The sequence below is a fragment of the Carettochelys insculpta genome, chromosome 1 (assembly GCF_033958435.1).
Source record: "Carettochelys insculpta isolate YL-2023 chromosome 1, ASM3395843v1, whole genome shotgun sequence".
Taxonomy (NCBI): Eukaryota; Metazoa; Chordata; order Testudines; family Carettochelyidae; genus Carettochelys; species Carettochelys insculpta.
In genome coordinates this window covers 119,856,443-119,870,710 of record NC_134137.1, presented here as the reverse complement: position 1 = coordinate 119,870,710, position 14,268 = coordinate 119,856,443, and the positions used below count along the sequence as shown (strand labels likewise).

General features: G+C 46.2%; 1 protein-coding gene and 1 long non-coding RNA gene across 12 annotated transcripts in view; one reads left to right on the top strand and one right to left on the bottom strand.

The window, feature by feature from the left end:
* ATP11A (ATPase phospholipid transporting 11A) overlaps window positions 1-14,268 on the bottom strand; it is a 270,256-nt gene that overhangs the window by 38,750 nt on the left and 217,238 nt on the right. For 10 of the 11 annotated variants that reach the window (XR_012645033.1, XR_012645038.1, XM_074990476.1 and 7 more), the window contains 2 exons: window positions 4,941-5,122; window positions 3,224-3,475 (listed from right to left, as the gene is read on the bottom strand). Coding sequence is in view for 9 of the 11 variants with exons in the window: in XM_074990476.1 (XP_074846577.1) it covers window positions 3,224-3,475; window positions 4,941-5,122 (434 nt within the window). In the remaining 2 variants the exon portion in view is untranslated. The remainder of the gene's footprint in view (window positions 1-3,223; window positions 3,476-4,940; window positions 5,123-14,268) is intronic. The other variant, XM_074990531.1, reaches the window with a different exon arrangement.
* The window catches only part of LOC142011319 (uncharacterized), a 39,275-nt gene that overhangs the window by 15,066 nt on the left and 9,941 nt on the right, over window positions 1-14,268 (top strand). The window lies entirely within an intron of this gene.

Below are 14,268 nucleotides of genomic sequence, written 5' to 3'. Positions count from 1 at the left end.
TATAATACAGTAATCCACTCATTTACGTGGAGGTTGAGTCCTGGATAAATTTTGTGTAAATTGGCAGCAGGTGGGGGGGGCAGGGTTAGGGAGATCCCAGAAATTCCCCTGGCTGCAGGAGTGGGTAGCTGGGGAAAGTGTGTGTGGGAGGGAGCCACATGGCCCACAGCTTCTCCAAGCTGGCGGCACACAGTTGCTTGCACTGTGGTTTCTCCCAGCTGGGAGAAACTGTGCTGCAAGCAGCTGTGTGCCTTCCAGGCTCTCTCAGCTGGGGGAGCCAGGGGCCAGAGTGGGGCGGTTTGAATTTGCACTTAACTTGCGTTAATGCAAGTTAAGCGCAAATCGAAATCACGCTCCTAGAGGGCTTACTGTAGTCCCCAGTCCAACAGCTTCATCGGTCTCCACTCCCAACACACAAAGTTTTGTTTATTTTTGATAAAAATAGACATCTTATACTACCCATTACAATGATAAATGATTGCCATGTTAAATTTTTCCCTTGCGTGCACAGCACCTTGCTGTAAGTGTGTATATTGAACACCACAAGAGTACTCAAGTAGCATATTACCAAGTCAGAATTAAATGGGAAATGAGGGATTTACTGACAGCCTCTTCATCTTATTTATTAAGAGCTGTCAACAAATTTGAATGCGTGATGGAAGAGTGAAATATCTTTATTCTAGCCTTAGACACACAAAATCCTTACAACTCACATATAACCACACCTTCCACTGTGAACCCAATGGTAAGAAATTATGACATAGAAGCTAGAAAATGGAGATGGCATAAAAGGCAAGAACAAGTTAAACTAGGTTATAGTACCTAAAGGGATCAAGATAATATGAATCACATGGCACAGAGAAAACCCATGCACAAAAAATCCTTTACAATGCTATGGTTAAAAAAAGACATATGTAACTGAACACACCTAAATCCTTTACAACAGGGACAGAGAAATTTAAGATTAAGAAGTAAGCGCCAGGGAAAACCAATGACCAACTCCGAGCAACACCACTTACATTTGTCTAATAACATACCAAAATATAACAATACTTGCTAATTGATGCTATCCCTTTACTGCAAACTTAGCACTAAGGGTGAAATTGCTATTTGTTTTTGTTTTAACAAAGAGAACAAAGCAAACACACATACTGTGCTGGGAAAGATAATGGAGCAAATAATTCAGGAATTCATCTGCAAACATCTAGATGAAAATAAAGTGATAGGTAACAGCCAGCATGGATATGTAAAGAACAAATCATGCCAGACCAATCCGATAGCTTTTTTGTACAGAATAATAAGTTTTGTGGATAAGGCAGAGGCAGTGGATGTGGTATACTTAGACATTTGACATGGTCTTGTGTGATCTTCTTATCAATAAACTAAACAAATATAACTTAGATAGGGCCACTATAAGGTGGGAGCATAACTAGCTGGATAAACATTCTCAGAGAATAGTTATTAATGATTCACAGTCACGCTAGGAGGGCATAACAAGTGGGGTCCGCAGGGATCTGTTTTGGGACCAGTTCTATTCAATATTGTCATCAACCATTTAGATACTGGCATAGAGAGTACGCTTATGAAGTTTCCAAATGATACTAAGCTGGGAGGGGTTGCAACTGCTGTGAAGGATGGGCTCATAATTCAGAGTGATCTGGACAAACTGGAGAAATGGTCTGAGGTAAACAGGATGAAGTTTAATAAGAACAAATGCAAAGTACTCCACTTAGGAAGAAACAATCAGCTTCATACATACAGAATGGGAAGCGACTGTCTAGGAAGGAGTACTGCGGAAAGGGACTTAGGGTCATAGTGGACAACAAGCTAAATGAGAGTCAACAGTGTGATGCTGTTGTCAAAGAAGCACACATGATCCTGGGATGTATTAACAGGAGTGTTGCAAGCAAGACATGAGAAGTCATTCTGCCGCTCTACTCAGAGCTCATTAGACCTGAACTGGAGCATTGTGTCCAGTTCTGGGCACCACATTTTGACAAACGTGGAGAAATTGGAAAACATCCAGAGAAGAGCAACAAGGCTGACTAAAAGTCTCGAGAACATGAGCCCTGAGGGAAGACAGACAGACCTGGACTTGTTTAGTTTAGAAAAAGAGAAGACTTGGAGGGGACATGGATAGCGGTTTTCAAGTACCTCAAAGAGGGTTACAAGGAGAAGGGAGAAAAATTGTTCTTGGCCTCTGAGGACAGGACAAGGAGCAATGGGCTGAAACTGCAGCAAAAGAGGTTTAGATTAGATATTAGGAAAAACTTCCTAACTGTCAGGATGGTTAAACACTCGAATAAGTTAATTAGGGAGGTTGTGGAATCTCCATGGCTGGAGATATTTAAGAGCAGGTTAGATAAGCACCTATTGGGGATGATCTAGATCAGGCATGTCCAACCCACGGCCCGCGGGCCACATGCGGCCCTGGACAGCTAGTAATGCGGCCCCACAAGATCGTAAACTTTTAACATTATTATGTGATTCACAGACATTAACTATATTATGTATTTTATATGCAGCCCAAGACAATTCCTCTTCACCCAATGCGGCCCAGGCAAGCCAAAAGGTTGGACACCCATGATCTAGATGTTGTTTGGTCCTGCCAAGAGGGCCAGGAACTGGACTCTGTGACCTCTTGAGGTCCCTTCCAGTTCTAGTGTTCTGTGATTCTATGCTGCTTAATCCAGTAGACCCAGAAATTGGTTTTCCTACAAATTTTTGCACAAAAAGTATGTTTTAGAGTTTTAACCCTTTGAAGTTTTGAGACATTTACCCACTTTCTGCTTCCAAATCCCATTTTTTGACTTAACAACCAAACCCTCTCTCTCCATGTCACATTATACGTGGATGAAGTCAACCACTTCACCACAGATCATCTACAGTTGCCAGTGAACCACTCAACAAACATAATTCAATACTCACTATCTCGTGTACCTTCATATTTAAGTAAATAACATTTCAAATATTCATAAGTGAGCCAAGAGATCCTTCCTGCAGTTTGCTTCTTATGTCCCAGAGGCATGCATGTTCTTAGCTAAAGGCCTCCTTAAGTATGGTACACATAAGCATGCATCTAATCAGGCTGTACCAGGTGTTAGTTGCTATACAGTAATTCGCAATCTGAGCTACAATATATTGCTGCCTTTGCTGTTTGGGCAACAGTTTAATTACAAAATATGCAACAAGTCTTTGCTTGAAAGCTAAACTTTCTACCTACCCTGAGAAGTTGTCCCTGGTTAAGCTACCACTGTACTTTAGCACAGTTTTGCTTAGGTCAAACAATACATCATGTAAACTTTGTTCCTCAATTTTCTTTGTGGTTAACTCAAGTAGCTGTGTGTTTCTTCTGAAGAGTTTGCAGGCATAGCATGTGGCTGCAGCAGTCTCCATTTTATCTCCTGTCAGAACCCAAACCTTAATGCCAGCTTTCTGGAGTGCTTCAATGGTATCAGCAGCTTTTTCTTGCAGCCTGTGGATATCAATTGACAATAAATATTTATAGACTTACTGGAAATGAGAAAGTCTGGGTCCTTACTAAAAGGTTTCCATGACAGTAACAGTATTCCAGTAAAAGGTATTAGACACAAAAAGTTTCTCATTTGATTAAAATCACAGCTGGGAATCTGAAGACACTTCAAGACAAAGATCAGCATGATATAAACGTGTCTTGCCATTTTCAAGCTACTCAAAGGTTTCTGCTTTCATCTTTGTTACTTAAAAATAGGAGGTGTCATCTCACCACCTCCCAGCACCTTACATTAACTGTTGTTTAAAAAAAATGAAGTATCTAAATTGCTTGGTGATAAGTCAGACACACATCACCCTTGCAGCATTCAAAGAAGTGGGTCTGCCTCACAAAAGCTTGTCACTTAAAATAAGTATGTTTTGCTCTCCTCAAAAACCCCTGAAGTTTCTCTCCTCATTTCCTCAGATTTAGTTCTCCATAATTTTCCCTCCTGCACAAAAGGATACGCAGGAACAGCTCCCAGCCCTTTCGAACATCCATCGCGTTCCCAGAGGTGTAAAACTCCCCTTTTCTGCTCCCTTGGAACTCCACAGTCCTCGCAGCCAGAGCTAGTGACAAATGAAGAAGCCCTACCAATGTCTTCTGAGCAAACCTAAACTTGCTGAGTTTTGTATGTGCTTTTCTCCATGGGTGAGACATGTTAGATAAACTCCACAAAAAGCATATTAAAAGAACAGTATTATTGCAAAGTTAAGCACTCAAAACTCAGGAAATGCCAGGATTAAGGTAGGTCATGCAACTTTGATTATGGTGCATGCGTGACTGCACATTACAGTCTGATGAAATAATTGTTAGGAATATGCTGACTTTGATATAACCCAACGTATTTACCACCATTTGCGGCTCAAAGGAGTATATAAATACTTGGGTACTATTTACCCCATGTTATTCTTCAAAGTTTTTTTAGCAGGTATCTATGACTGAAAGAGCCACATTTAACATTTTTATTTGAAGTAGGTCATGGTCAGAAATGTAGTAGTAGAAGTAATGCTGTCCAACACTGATCATCTCAAAATACTGATTTCTATGTAAAAGCCAAGAAGTCCAGTAGCACCCTAAAGACAAACAATTTTATTTACTAGGTAGTAATTTTATGTGGGTTTGATGAAATGGGTTTTACCAACGAAAGTTCATTTCCTAATAAATAAAATTGTTAGTCTTTACAAGTGCTAGAGGAGTTGCTTGTATTTTGTGAAGCCACAGACTAACACAGCTACCCCTCTGAGACCGATTTATTATGCATAACTGAGAATGAGGTAGTTGACACTAGAGAGATTTGTGCCTCATACAGAAAAGGAGGTACAATTATTGCACCATTGGTGTAATGTCTCTGGCAACAGGCACATCTCATTTATCACATCTGCCAGTATATCTACATTATTCAACATAACCAAAGCAATGTACTTACTGGTCCTCAACAGCTGTAGCACCAAGCAAAATAAGATCTCTCTCTATTTGCTCATATGCCTCTGCCAGTTTCTTATCTCTATCATGAAGGGCCAGCTTTGCATCCTGAAGCAGCCTGCACACACTGTCATACTCTTTCTGTGTGAACTTCTTATATGCAACACACAATGTCCGTAGCCCCTCCTAAGACATATGGTAAAAACAAAGAGCAATGTTTGTACTATAAATGTCTGAAACACCATTAACATTTCTGAATATAGAAGCGCTTAATATTATCTAATATATGAGACAAAAAAAAAAAAAAAAGAGTCCCCCTTTATTCCTGTATTTCACTTCTGGGATTGATTGGGACTACATGATCTATCAGAGCAAGAGCAATCAGCACGCTATGCTCCTCTGAGAACAGCCAGAGAGAGACCTTGTGACCCTCAGGTAAGGAATGACTGTACTGAGTCCATACCCACTGCAGCACACGCTGCCTGATGTGATAAAGCTGTTATCCTGCAGATTACTCTGGGTAAATGAGGGAAAACGGCTGGTTTTCCTTTTTCTGACCTCCACCTATGTGCATAGCAGAGAAACACAGTAGCTTTGCAAAGCCTGCTGCCCCTTCTCAGCTGCTACATTAAATCCCTGACAAGCGCAATTTTGATTTGTGCTGAACCTGCATTAACATGAGTTAAGTGCAAATCGAAAGGAGCACAGCTCCTTTATGCAGCCCCTGGCTCCCCCCCGCTGGGGGAAAGAGGAGAGAAGCCATGCCACAATGGCTGTCTGCCTGCCTGGCTCCTCCAACTTGAGGAGCCAGACAGGCAGGCAGACAGCTGCTGCAGTGTGGCTTCTCCCTGGCTTCCCACAGTTGCCGTGGTGCGGCTTCTCTCTTGCTTTCCCCGGCTCCCATAAGCCCAGGTTCCTGCCTGGTTCCAGGCTCCCACCCCCGACTTGTGTGAAATTGAGTTATAGAGGGTTGTGCTGCAGCGCAACCCTCACATAACCTGGGGGTCTATTGTACATGCAACAAGGGTAGCTGGTTTCAGGGGTACTTTTCACTCTTACTCTCTTGTGCTGCTGCACAAGCAAGGCTAGAATTGGTCTCTTGTCTGGTCCTTACATTATATGCACAAATGTCTTCAAGGTCTAGAGAATGTGACCTATGAAGAAAGGCTGAAAGAATTGGGCTTGTTTAGTTTGGAAAAGAGAAGATTGAGGCAAGACATGATAGCAGTTTTCAGGTATCTAAAAGGGTGTCATAAGGAGGAGGGAGAAAACTTGTTCTTCTTGGCCTCTGAGGATAGAACAAGAGGAACGGGCTTAAACTGCAGCAAGGGAAGTTTAGGTTGGACATTAGGAAAAAGTTCCTAACTGTCAGGGTGGTCAAACAGTGGAATAAATTGCCAAGGGAGGTTGTGGAATCTCCATCGCTGGAGATATTTAAGAACAGGTTAGATAGATGTCTATCAGGGATGGTTTAGACAGTACTTGGTCCTGCCATTGGGGCAGGGGGCTGGACTTGATGGCCTCTCGAGGTCCCTTCCAGTCCTAGTGTTCTATGAAATATTTCATTTTTACACAACAATTTTTGGTCCTTTAGAAAAAAGGGACTAAAGTTAATAATTTTTCCAACTGATTTTACTCATATTTTCCATGTTAAAGAGAGAATCTTTAAAAATCTGATTAATTTGCAAATGTTGCCTTTAAATAGCTACATCTGAAAAAATACTAAACAGTATAAACAGACTGCAGATCTGAGAGTGGCAAAACAATGTTCTACAATTTCATGCACGTTCCTCAGTAACTTCTGATACACTGAAGCTGTGTCTGTACGGGAGCCCTCTTTCCAAAGGCCAAAAATTGAAAGACAGCAATTGAAATCCAGCTTTTCACAAGCGTGTGACTACACACCAAAAGTGGATTGAACCTTCTATACGTCCTTTCAAAATACTGCTCCTTTCTTTTGAAAGGAAGCATTCAACGCAGCTATGTGTGCTCTTTTGAAAGAGTGGAGCCGGAGATGCTGCAGACGGGGGTCACATGGCTGCCAAGCCCTTCCAGGGCCTGCAGCCAGCCACTTCCTTAAAGGGCCCCTCCCAAACACCCCCACCCTACACAAGCTGAGGCTCGCTGAGCTGCCCTAAGCCAAGCAGAGCCCAGCGCACAGCAGAATGGCCGACAAGCACCTGCTCCACTGTGGACACAGTGGTACAGCTGCTGTGCATGGTCATCGCGGCTGCCCTGCCTCTTTGGGGGACCGAAAGCCCCCCCAAAGACGTAGACCCCCTGCCCCTGGGTGCCCCACCCCTACAGAGCCACCCCAGCAGCTCAGATTGGTGGGAGCAACTGACCCTGGGGCAATGGGATGATGCCAGATGCCTGCAAAACTCCCACATGAATCAGGACACCTTCCAGGAGCTCTGCCAATGGCTCGCCAACACACTGAGGCACCAGAACATGACCATGCGGCCTGCTCTCCCCCTTGAGAAGCATGTCGTTATTGCAGTCTGGTAACTGGCCACCCTGGATAGCTACTGCTCAGTGGGCATCAGTTTGGGATGGGCAAGGCCACCATCAGAGCTGTCCTCATGGAGATAAGCTGGGCCTGGGTCACACCCCCATCATGGAGAGGGAGGAGGGGGCTCCTGGGCTCAGGTTCCCTTGGGGGATGCTGGCTAGGAGGGTTCAGGGAGGGTAAGGGCTGGGAACACCCCCCGAAACCCTCACGAGAGGGTATGTCCTCCATCCTGTGCAGGTCGTCTGCAGAATAAACACGATGCTCCTCCATGGAGTCGTCCATGTCGGGAACCTGGATGCTGCTATCAGGGGATTCACAGCACTTGGATTCCCAAATGGTTTTGGCACCCTAGATGGAACACACATCCCCATCTGCGCCCCATCACACAGCCCCAGTAACTATGTCAACCGCAAAGGCTACCACTCAGTAGTCCTCCAGGCGCTGGTGGATCACAAAGGCTGGTTCATGGACATCTATGTGGGCTAGGCAGGCCAAACACATGATGGGGCCCACAGCCAGCTCCTTTTCTTTCTTCCACAATTCCAGCCTGTGCCAGTGTAGAGAGGCCAGAACCTACATGCCCCAGGGGGAGCTCCTGGTGGGGACACCACCTGCCACTGTGCATGGTGGCAGATGCCACATACCCCCTACTACCATGGCTCATGTGGCCCTATACCAGCCACCTCGACCCCACCTGGGATGCCTTCAAACACCCACCTCCACCAGGACCACAACATCATCGAGCGGGCCTTTGGGTACCTGAAGGGGTGGGGGCAGTGCCTCCTCTTGCACCTGGAGGTCAGGGTGTGCAATGTCTGGCACGTAGTGGGCACCTGCTGTGCCCTCCACAACATTGTAGAGAGCAAGGGGGACACCTTCGTCCAGCGGTGGGCGGCCTAGGCCAGGCCCAGGCCTTGGAATGAGCAGATGGCTGCCACCATCAGGCCAACTGAGACAGGATCCGTATCAATGAGGCCCTCCTGGGGAGCTTCACTCTCAGGCTGCACTGCCCTCCACACCCACACCCATCCCTCACCATCTCCCCAGGCATCCACCCCTCACACATGCACCAGCACCGCCACCTCATCCACACATTCACCCCCTACGAGAACACAGGAATCATTGGGAAATAAAACCTTTATAACCTTAAATCTCAACTCAGTGAGCTTCAGAACCAATGACTATTTGCAATATTGGGGGCTAACTATATACATTGGGCGTGTGGGGAGAGGCCTGAACAGGAAGAATCACTCAGGGGTGGGGGTTGCGGACAGAGAGCCCAGTTGGCCCCAGGAACCCCTCCCTCCCCAGGTTTGAGGTCCGCAGCAGGGCTGGGATGGGGCAGAGAGCACCAGCAGATAGGGGCCAGGGGGGGTGCTTGGTGGGAGCTCCTGTGGGGAGGGCAATGGGGGGGGGTGGCATGGTGGGCCAGGAGGCGTGCCATGTTGGCAATGTGCTCCTGGAGAGTCCCATGTATGCCCTCCAGATGAGACAGCATCCAGTTCCCTGCCTCCCTCCGCCAGGCCACATCTGCCTCCTCCTCCCTGAGGTGCAGCTACGCCATCTCAGCCTGGCAGAGACTGGTGATGTCCTCCACTGACCACCACTGTAGTCTCCAGATGAGAGCCTGGCATAGTGGGACTGCTGGAGGAGCCTGGCTCCTCTCTGTTGCCTCTGGGGGGCTCTCTGGGACCACTGATGGCACAGGACTATGTGAGCCCTCAAATGGTGCAGCTGAAAGGAGAGAAGGGTGGTGTTAGTGTCCCTGATTGGCAACCTCAGGGCTTTGCCCTCGGGGCCAACACCCCACCATCCCTCTCCAGGGACAGGCACAGCATCTATCGGGAAGCACACAGGGGTTCCCTGCTCGGGTGGGACTGTCCTCAGGTGCAGTCTGGCTCCACCTATGTCTCACTGTGCATGCGGCACACTGAGCTGTCCATGGGGCCAGGTGCTGGCTGTCACCGGCAGGCATCATGGGTGTGCCAGGGACCACGGCTGCCTGAGATGTGTCTGGGCCTAGTCCACCAGGCCTGTGCATGGCCCACTGGCAACTGTGTCGCCCCTGCACCACTAGCTGGGGTGCACTCCCTGCCATGGACTTACCAGGGGGTCCCTCGATGATGCTCGACTCCCTGTTGCCTGGCTAGAGGACCGCGAGGGGACGTCGATAATGAGGTCACCCTCCTCACTGGACCACTCCAGGGTGATGTCTGGCCCCTGGCTCAGGATGCCTGGTCCCAGCTCCTCCAGGGCCTCTGGTTCAGGCTAGTCCACAGTGGTATCCAGGACCACAGGTGGTGGGGAGCTGTCCTGGGGCCCCAGGATGGAGCAGAGCTCCTGGTAATAGAGGCTGGTAGAGAGACCTTCCCCAGAGCACCTGACCTCATCTCAGACCCAAGCGTAGCCCTGCTGGAGCTCCTTTACTTTGCTCCAGACTTGGTCCAGGGTCTGCTCTGGGTGTCCATGGGTCGTGAGTCCCTGGGCCAGGCAGGTGAAGGCTGTGACATTACATCACTTCACCCCCATGTACCAGAGGGCCCCCTCCTCTACCCAAAGACCTAAGAGAGCTTAGAGCTTGGGATCCATCCAGGAGGGAGCCCTTTTTTTCCCCCCTAGGATGCAGGCTCCTGGGAGCCCTTTGAGGGCTCTGAGGGAGGGCCCTGTGGCTCCAGAGGAAGACGGGTGCTGGCCATCCTCGTCCCAGGGGTTCAGGGACAGCTGTGAGCAGCTCATGCTTTTGCTGCTCATTTGCTCTCAGCTTCTTGCCGTGGGGTTTCTGGGCCTGTGTGGTTTTAAGAGTGGCCAGACACAGGGATCATAGAGCCCCACTGCTGCGGGCCAAGGCATCTCCACCTTTGGGCTGGCTGGCACCATGGCAGACTCCTCTTTCGAAAGAGTGGGCCATGGAGCATCTACACATACCTTCTTTCAAAGAGAATTTTGGAAGAGGGCACTTTTCTTAATATGGGATCAGGGGCCGGCTTTCAAATTCTGAACCACGTTCTTCCTATTGCCTTTTGAAAGAGCACATTGTACCAGTAGCCACTCCCTGTGTTCTTTCGAAAGAAGACCTGTTTCTTTGAAAATGTGCGCATGTGTAGACACAGCAATAAAGTGCAGGGATCCAATTTTGAAACAACTAAATATTATAAAGTCTCAATCCTATATTTACTGAGCATATTGTTTATTAATCTGTAACAGTTTGACTCCAACAGAAGGAAAAAAAGCAAGCACATAGGAAATAAAGAGGGAGGTTAAGTATCTCATTAACATGAAGACAACCAAATAAGAAGCTACTTTCTTGTACGTTCTGTACTCGTGAATGATCTACACCATGCTTAGTACCTTTTGCCATTATAATGTTATACTTTGGAAAATTCACCTGCTACTTGGACTGAAATTCAGGTGGAATGGGAGGTGCTCAGAAGGTAGTACAACAAACATTTCCCTTGAAAAACATTTCTCATGCCAGTAGGAGCTATTACTTTTCTTCTGGTGCCTGATAATGTTAAACATTTATACAGTACCAAAACTTGAAATGGTATTTTGCTGACAATTTTAAAGGGCACAGGCCCCATGGAGCCTGCATACTTAGAGAAACAAAGCAAATGAAGATAAAGGAAAAACCAGCAAGGGTTAAGACAAAATATAAAACAAGAGACATGTTATATTGTGGTTGAATTATACAAATTGATTTTTTTTTAAATGAGACTGAGGTAGTGCAAGGAGGACAGAGTGGATAGAAGAGTCAAAGTCAATTACAAATATCAGTGTGATAGAAATGGGTTTTGAAGAGGCATTTGAAGATGACAAGGTGCTTGATACATTACAGAAGGAGGTCATTTCAGTTTGAGGAATGAGTGGGTGGGATCAGCCAGCAGTAGGAATAGGCAGATTACAATTTGCAAGATGGAGAGGATCAAGGAGGGTAAGTAACATGTAGGCCGGCAGCGTCGTCCCAAGCTTCACACCAAAAGTGATAAAGAACCAATTAGGGATGTGGTAAAAATAGCAGGAAAAGATCATTACAGTTTCAGCTTACAAGACAGTCAGAGTTGAGGAGAGGAATAAGGAAGTACCAAAAAGAACTCCAATATTTCCAGTTAGAGAGCTCGGGAAGATACTGGCATCATCACTGCAAACAGAGAAAGATGAGAAGTGCTGGGGGAATGATGAAGAAGTTCAGTTTTTGCCACACTTATTTTTAATTAAGTATTATGACTGACAAAAAGCCATCAGCATGAGAGGAAAAATATGTAACTTAGATGGAGGTCTGGAGTAAACAGATGGATCTGACTGTCATCAGTAAAGAGGTGGTAAGACACCATTGGAGTCAACAAGATCACCAAGGCTGCATCTACACTAGCTAGATTTTTTGAAAAAAACTGGGTCTTTTCTAAAAGAACTCACAGATCGTCTACGCACAAAATCCACTCTTTCGATCTGAAATCAAAATAACGCAGCGATTTTCCTGGCAGCCCTCTTCCTCTCCCAGATGAGGAAATAGGTGTAGATGCCCTGGGGGCCCTTTTTTCGAAAGAGTGGTCCTCACAGCACCAGATTTTTCGATCCCTATCCTGTTCTTTCAAAAGAGCGGGGGCTGTGTGGATGCTGTCTATCGAAAAAGCAGATCGATTTTTGATCTGCTTTTCTGTGCATGGACACGCTCTTTTGAAAAGGTTTTTTTGGAAGAGATCATCTGGAAGAACTTCTTTCAAAATATTGCTATAGTATAGACGTAGCCCAAGAGAGTAAGGGTAGCAGGAGGAAAGGAGGTAACCTATGGCAGATTTTGGGCAGCACTGATAGAAGTGGTGAAAGAACGGAAAATGATCCCCTGAAAAAAGCCAACAGATTATCCAACACCCATGTCAGAGAGGGTGGTGATCAGAGTGAAAAGGTAGGAGAGGGAAAGCATTGCATTTTTATTTCAATTAAATTTTTGAGCTTCAGCAACTCAATTTGAGTTTTATTAGTAAAGCATTTCACTGCGTATAAGTGTCATGCATTCACCTTCCCACTGCACTGCTGCAGGGACTTGGTACTCCTATGTTTTTGTATTGGCTCACGACTTCCTATTCAACTATAGTTAATGTACAATACTATAAGCTGTCTGATGACATCCCACAACAGCTAGATCAGAGGTTCTCAACTGGGGTTGCAGTTCTCTGGGGTGGGGGGGCACAAGCCTGTTTCAGAGGGGTCTGCAAAGCAGAGCCAGCATTAACTGACTGGGGCCCATGGTGGAAGTGGGGTGGAAATTCTGAAACTCCTGACTCTGAGCTAAAGCCCAGAGCTTTGAGGTCGCCCACAGCTCCCAAGTAGGATTTGGCCTTTTTAGAGCATGTTAGTGGGGGCCTTGGAAAGAAAAAGGCTGAGAACCCGATTTAAATGACACCCTAAGTGCTTTACTGCTAAACTTCAGATTAGCTCCCACTACCTAATTATCCCTGAAATAAGAGATCACAGTGCTATGGATAAAAACAATCACCAAAAATAAGTTGGAAGTTTTATGGTAACAGGATTTCAACTGATCACCAATACTTCCAGCCTTGAGAATGGACATTGCTCTTCACAGAACAGTACTGAAAGATTACTCAATTACCACATTTCTAGCAATTTGGAATTTCCACCTTTTTTCTTGATCATGACCAGGAAGCACACACTTGAGTGTTATATTTTGGTCTGAGATGCTTCTGATTTGACGTGAATGGGTTTACACATCCTTAGAAACATCAGCGCTATTTATGACCAACTATCATTGTTATGTTCCCCTTGTATTGTTCAATGGTATCTTTCAAATAACCTGAAATGTTAAAGGAATGACCCACAAATCCAACTGAGAAACAAATGCAAACAAATCTCTTACACTTTGATGGGCATTACCAAATGCTTCTGCTTTATAACAGAACCACTGTTGCCATTTTGGCTTTACATTTACCCCTCACTTATACGAGCACAATTAGTTCCCAATCAGGGCAGGCAGGGTAGTTAAGGCTGCAGAAGGTTGGGTCTGCAGGCCAGCAGAGGGTTCAAGCTGCAGCGGGTTGGGACCACAGAGCTGGCTGTGGTGGGGAGGTCAGCCTCTTGTGGGTTGGGTCTGCGGGGCCAGTGGGGGGTTCAGGCTGTGGCAGGTTGGGTATGCAAGGCCAGCAGAGGGTAGAGAGGGCCAGGCTGTAGCGGTGTGTGTGTGTATGGCGGGGGGGTGGTCAGTCTGCAGTAGGTTGGGTCTACAAGGCCAGCGGGGGGTAGGGTGGATCAGGCTGCGAGGGTTAGAGCTGCAGAGCTGGTGGGGGGCATTCACACTGCATCAGGTTGGGTCTGCAAGGGGGTTAGGCTGCAGCAGGTAAGGCTCGTATTAGCAGGGGAAGGTCACTCATCTAGTGAACAATGGGTCCCTTGTATTAGTGAGGACTTGTCACGAAAGTACCCATTTAATGAGGGATGACAGTATGTCTATATTTTGTTCATGAGTAGAATTTACTGAAAGGGAAGTTAGGTAACCTACATATCTTCCTTCAAAGAAAAAAGCCACATGATCAAAAATAGGATTGCAAAATATACAAACTAGAAGTGCAACATGCTCTTTTTACACTATGTCCATAAGGAAAGGAATGGCAACAAAGCTAAGAGTGTTGTATAAGAGCAACAAAGCATAGAATGTTTACTGCAAAGCCCACAGGTAAGTGGTGAACATGGAAACCTGGGAGGTGGGTCAGAAATGGGAGGCAGCATGGGCAACAATGTCAGAGTAAAAAGAGGGTCAGGGCAACAGGAAGGCAAGATCAAATCAATACGTTAGATGCCTATATACAAA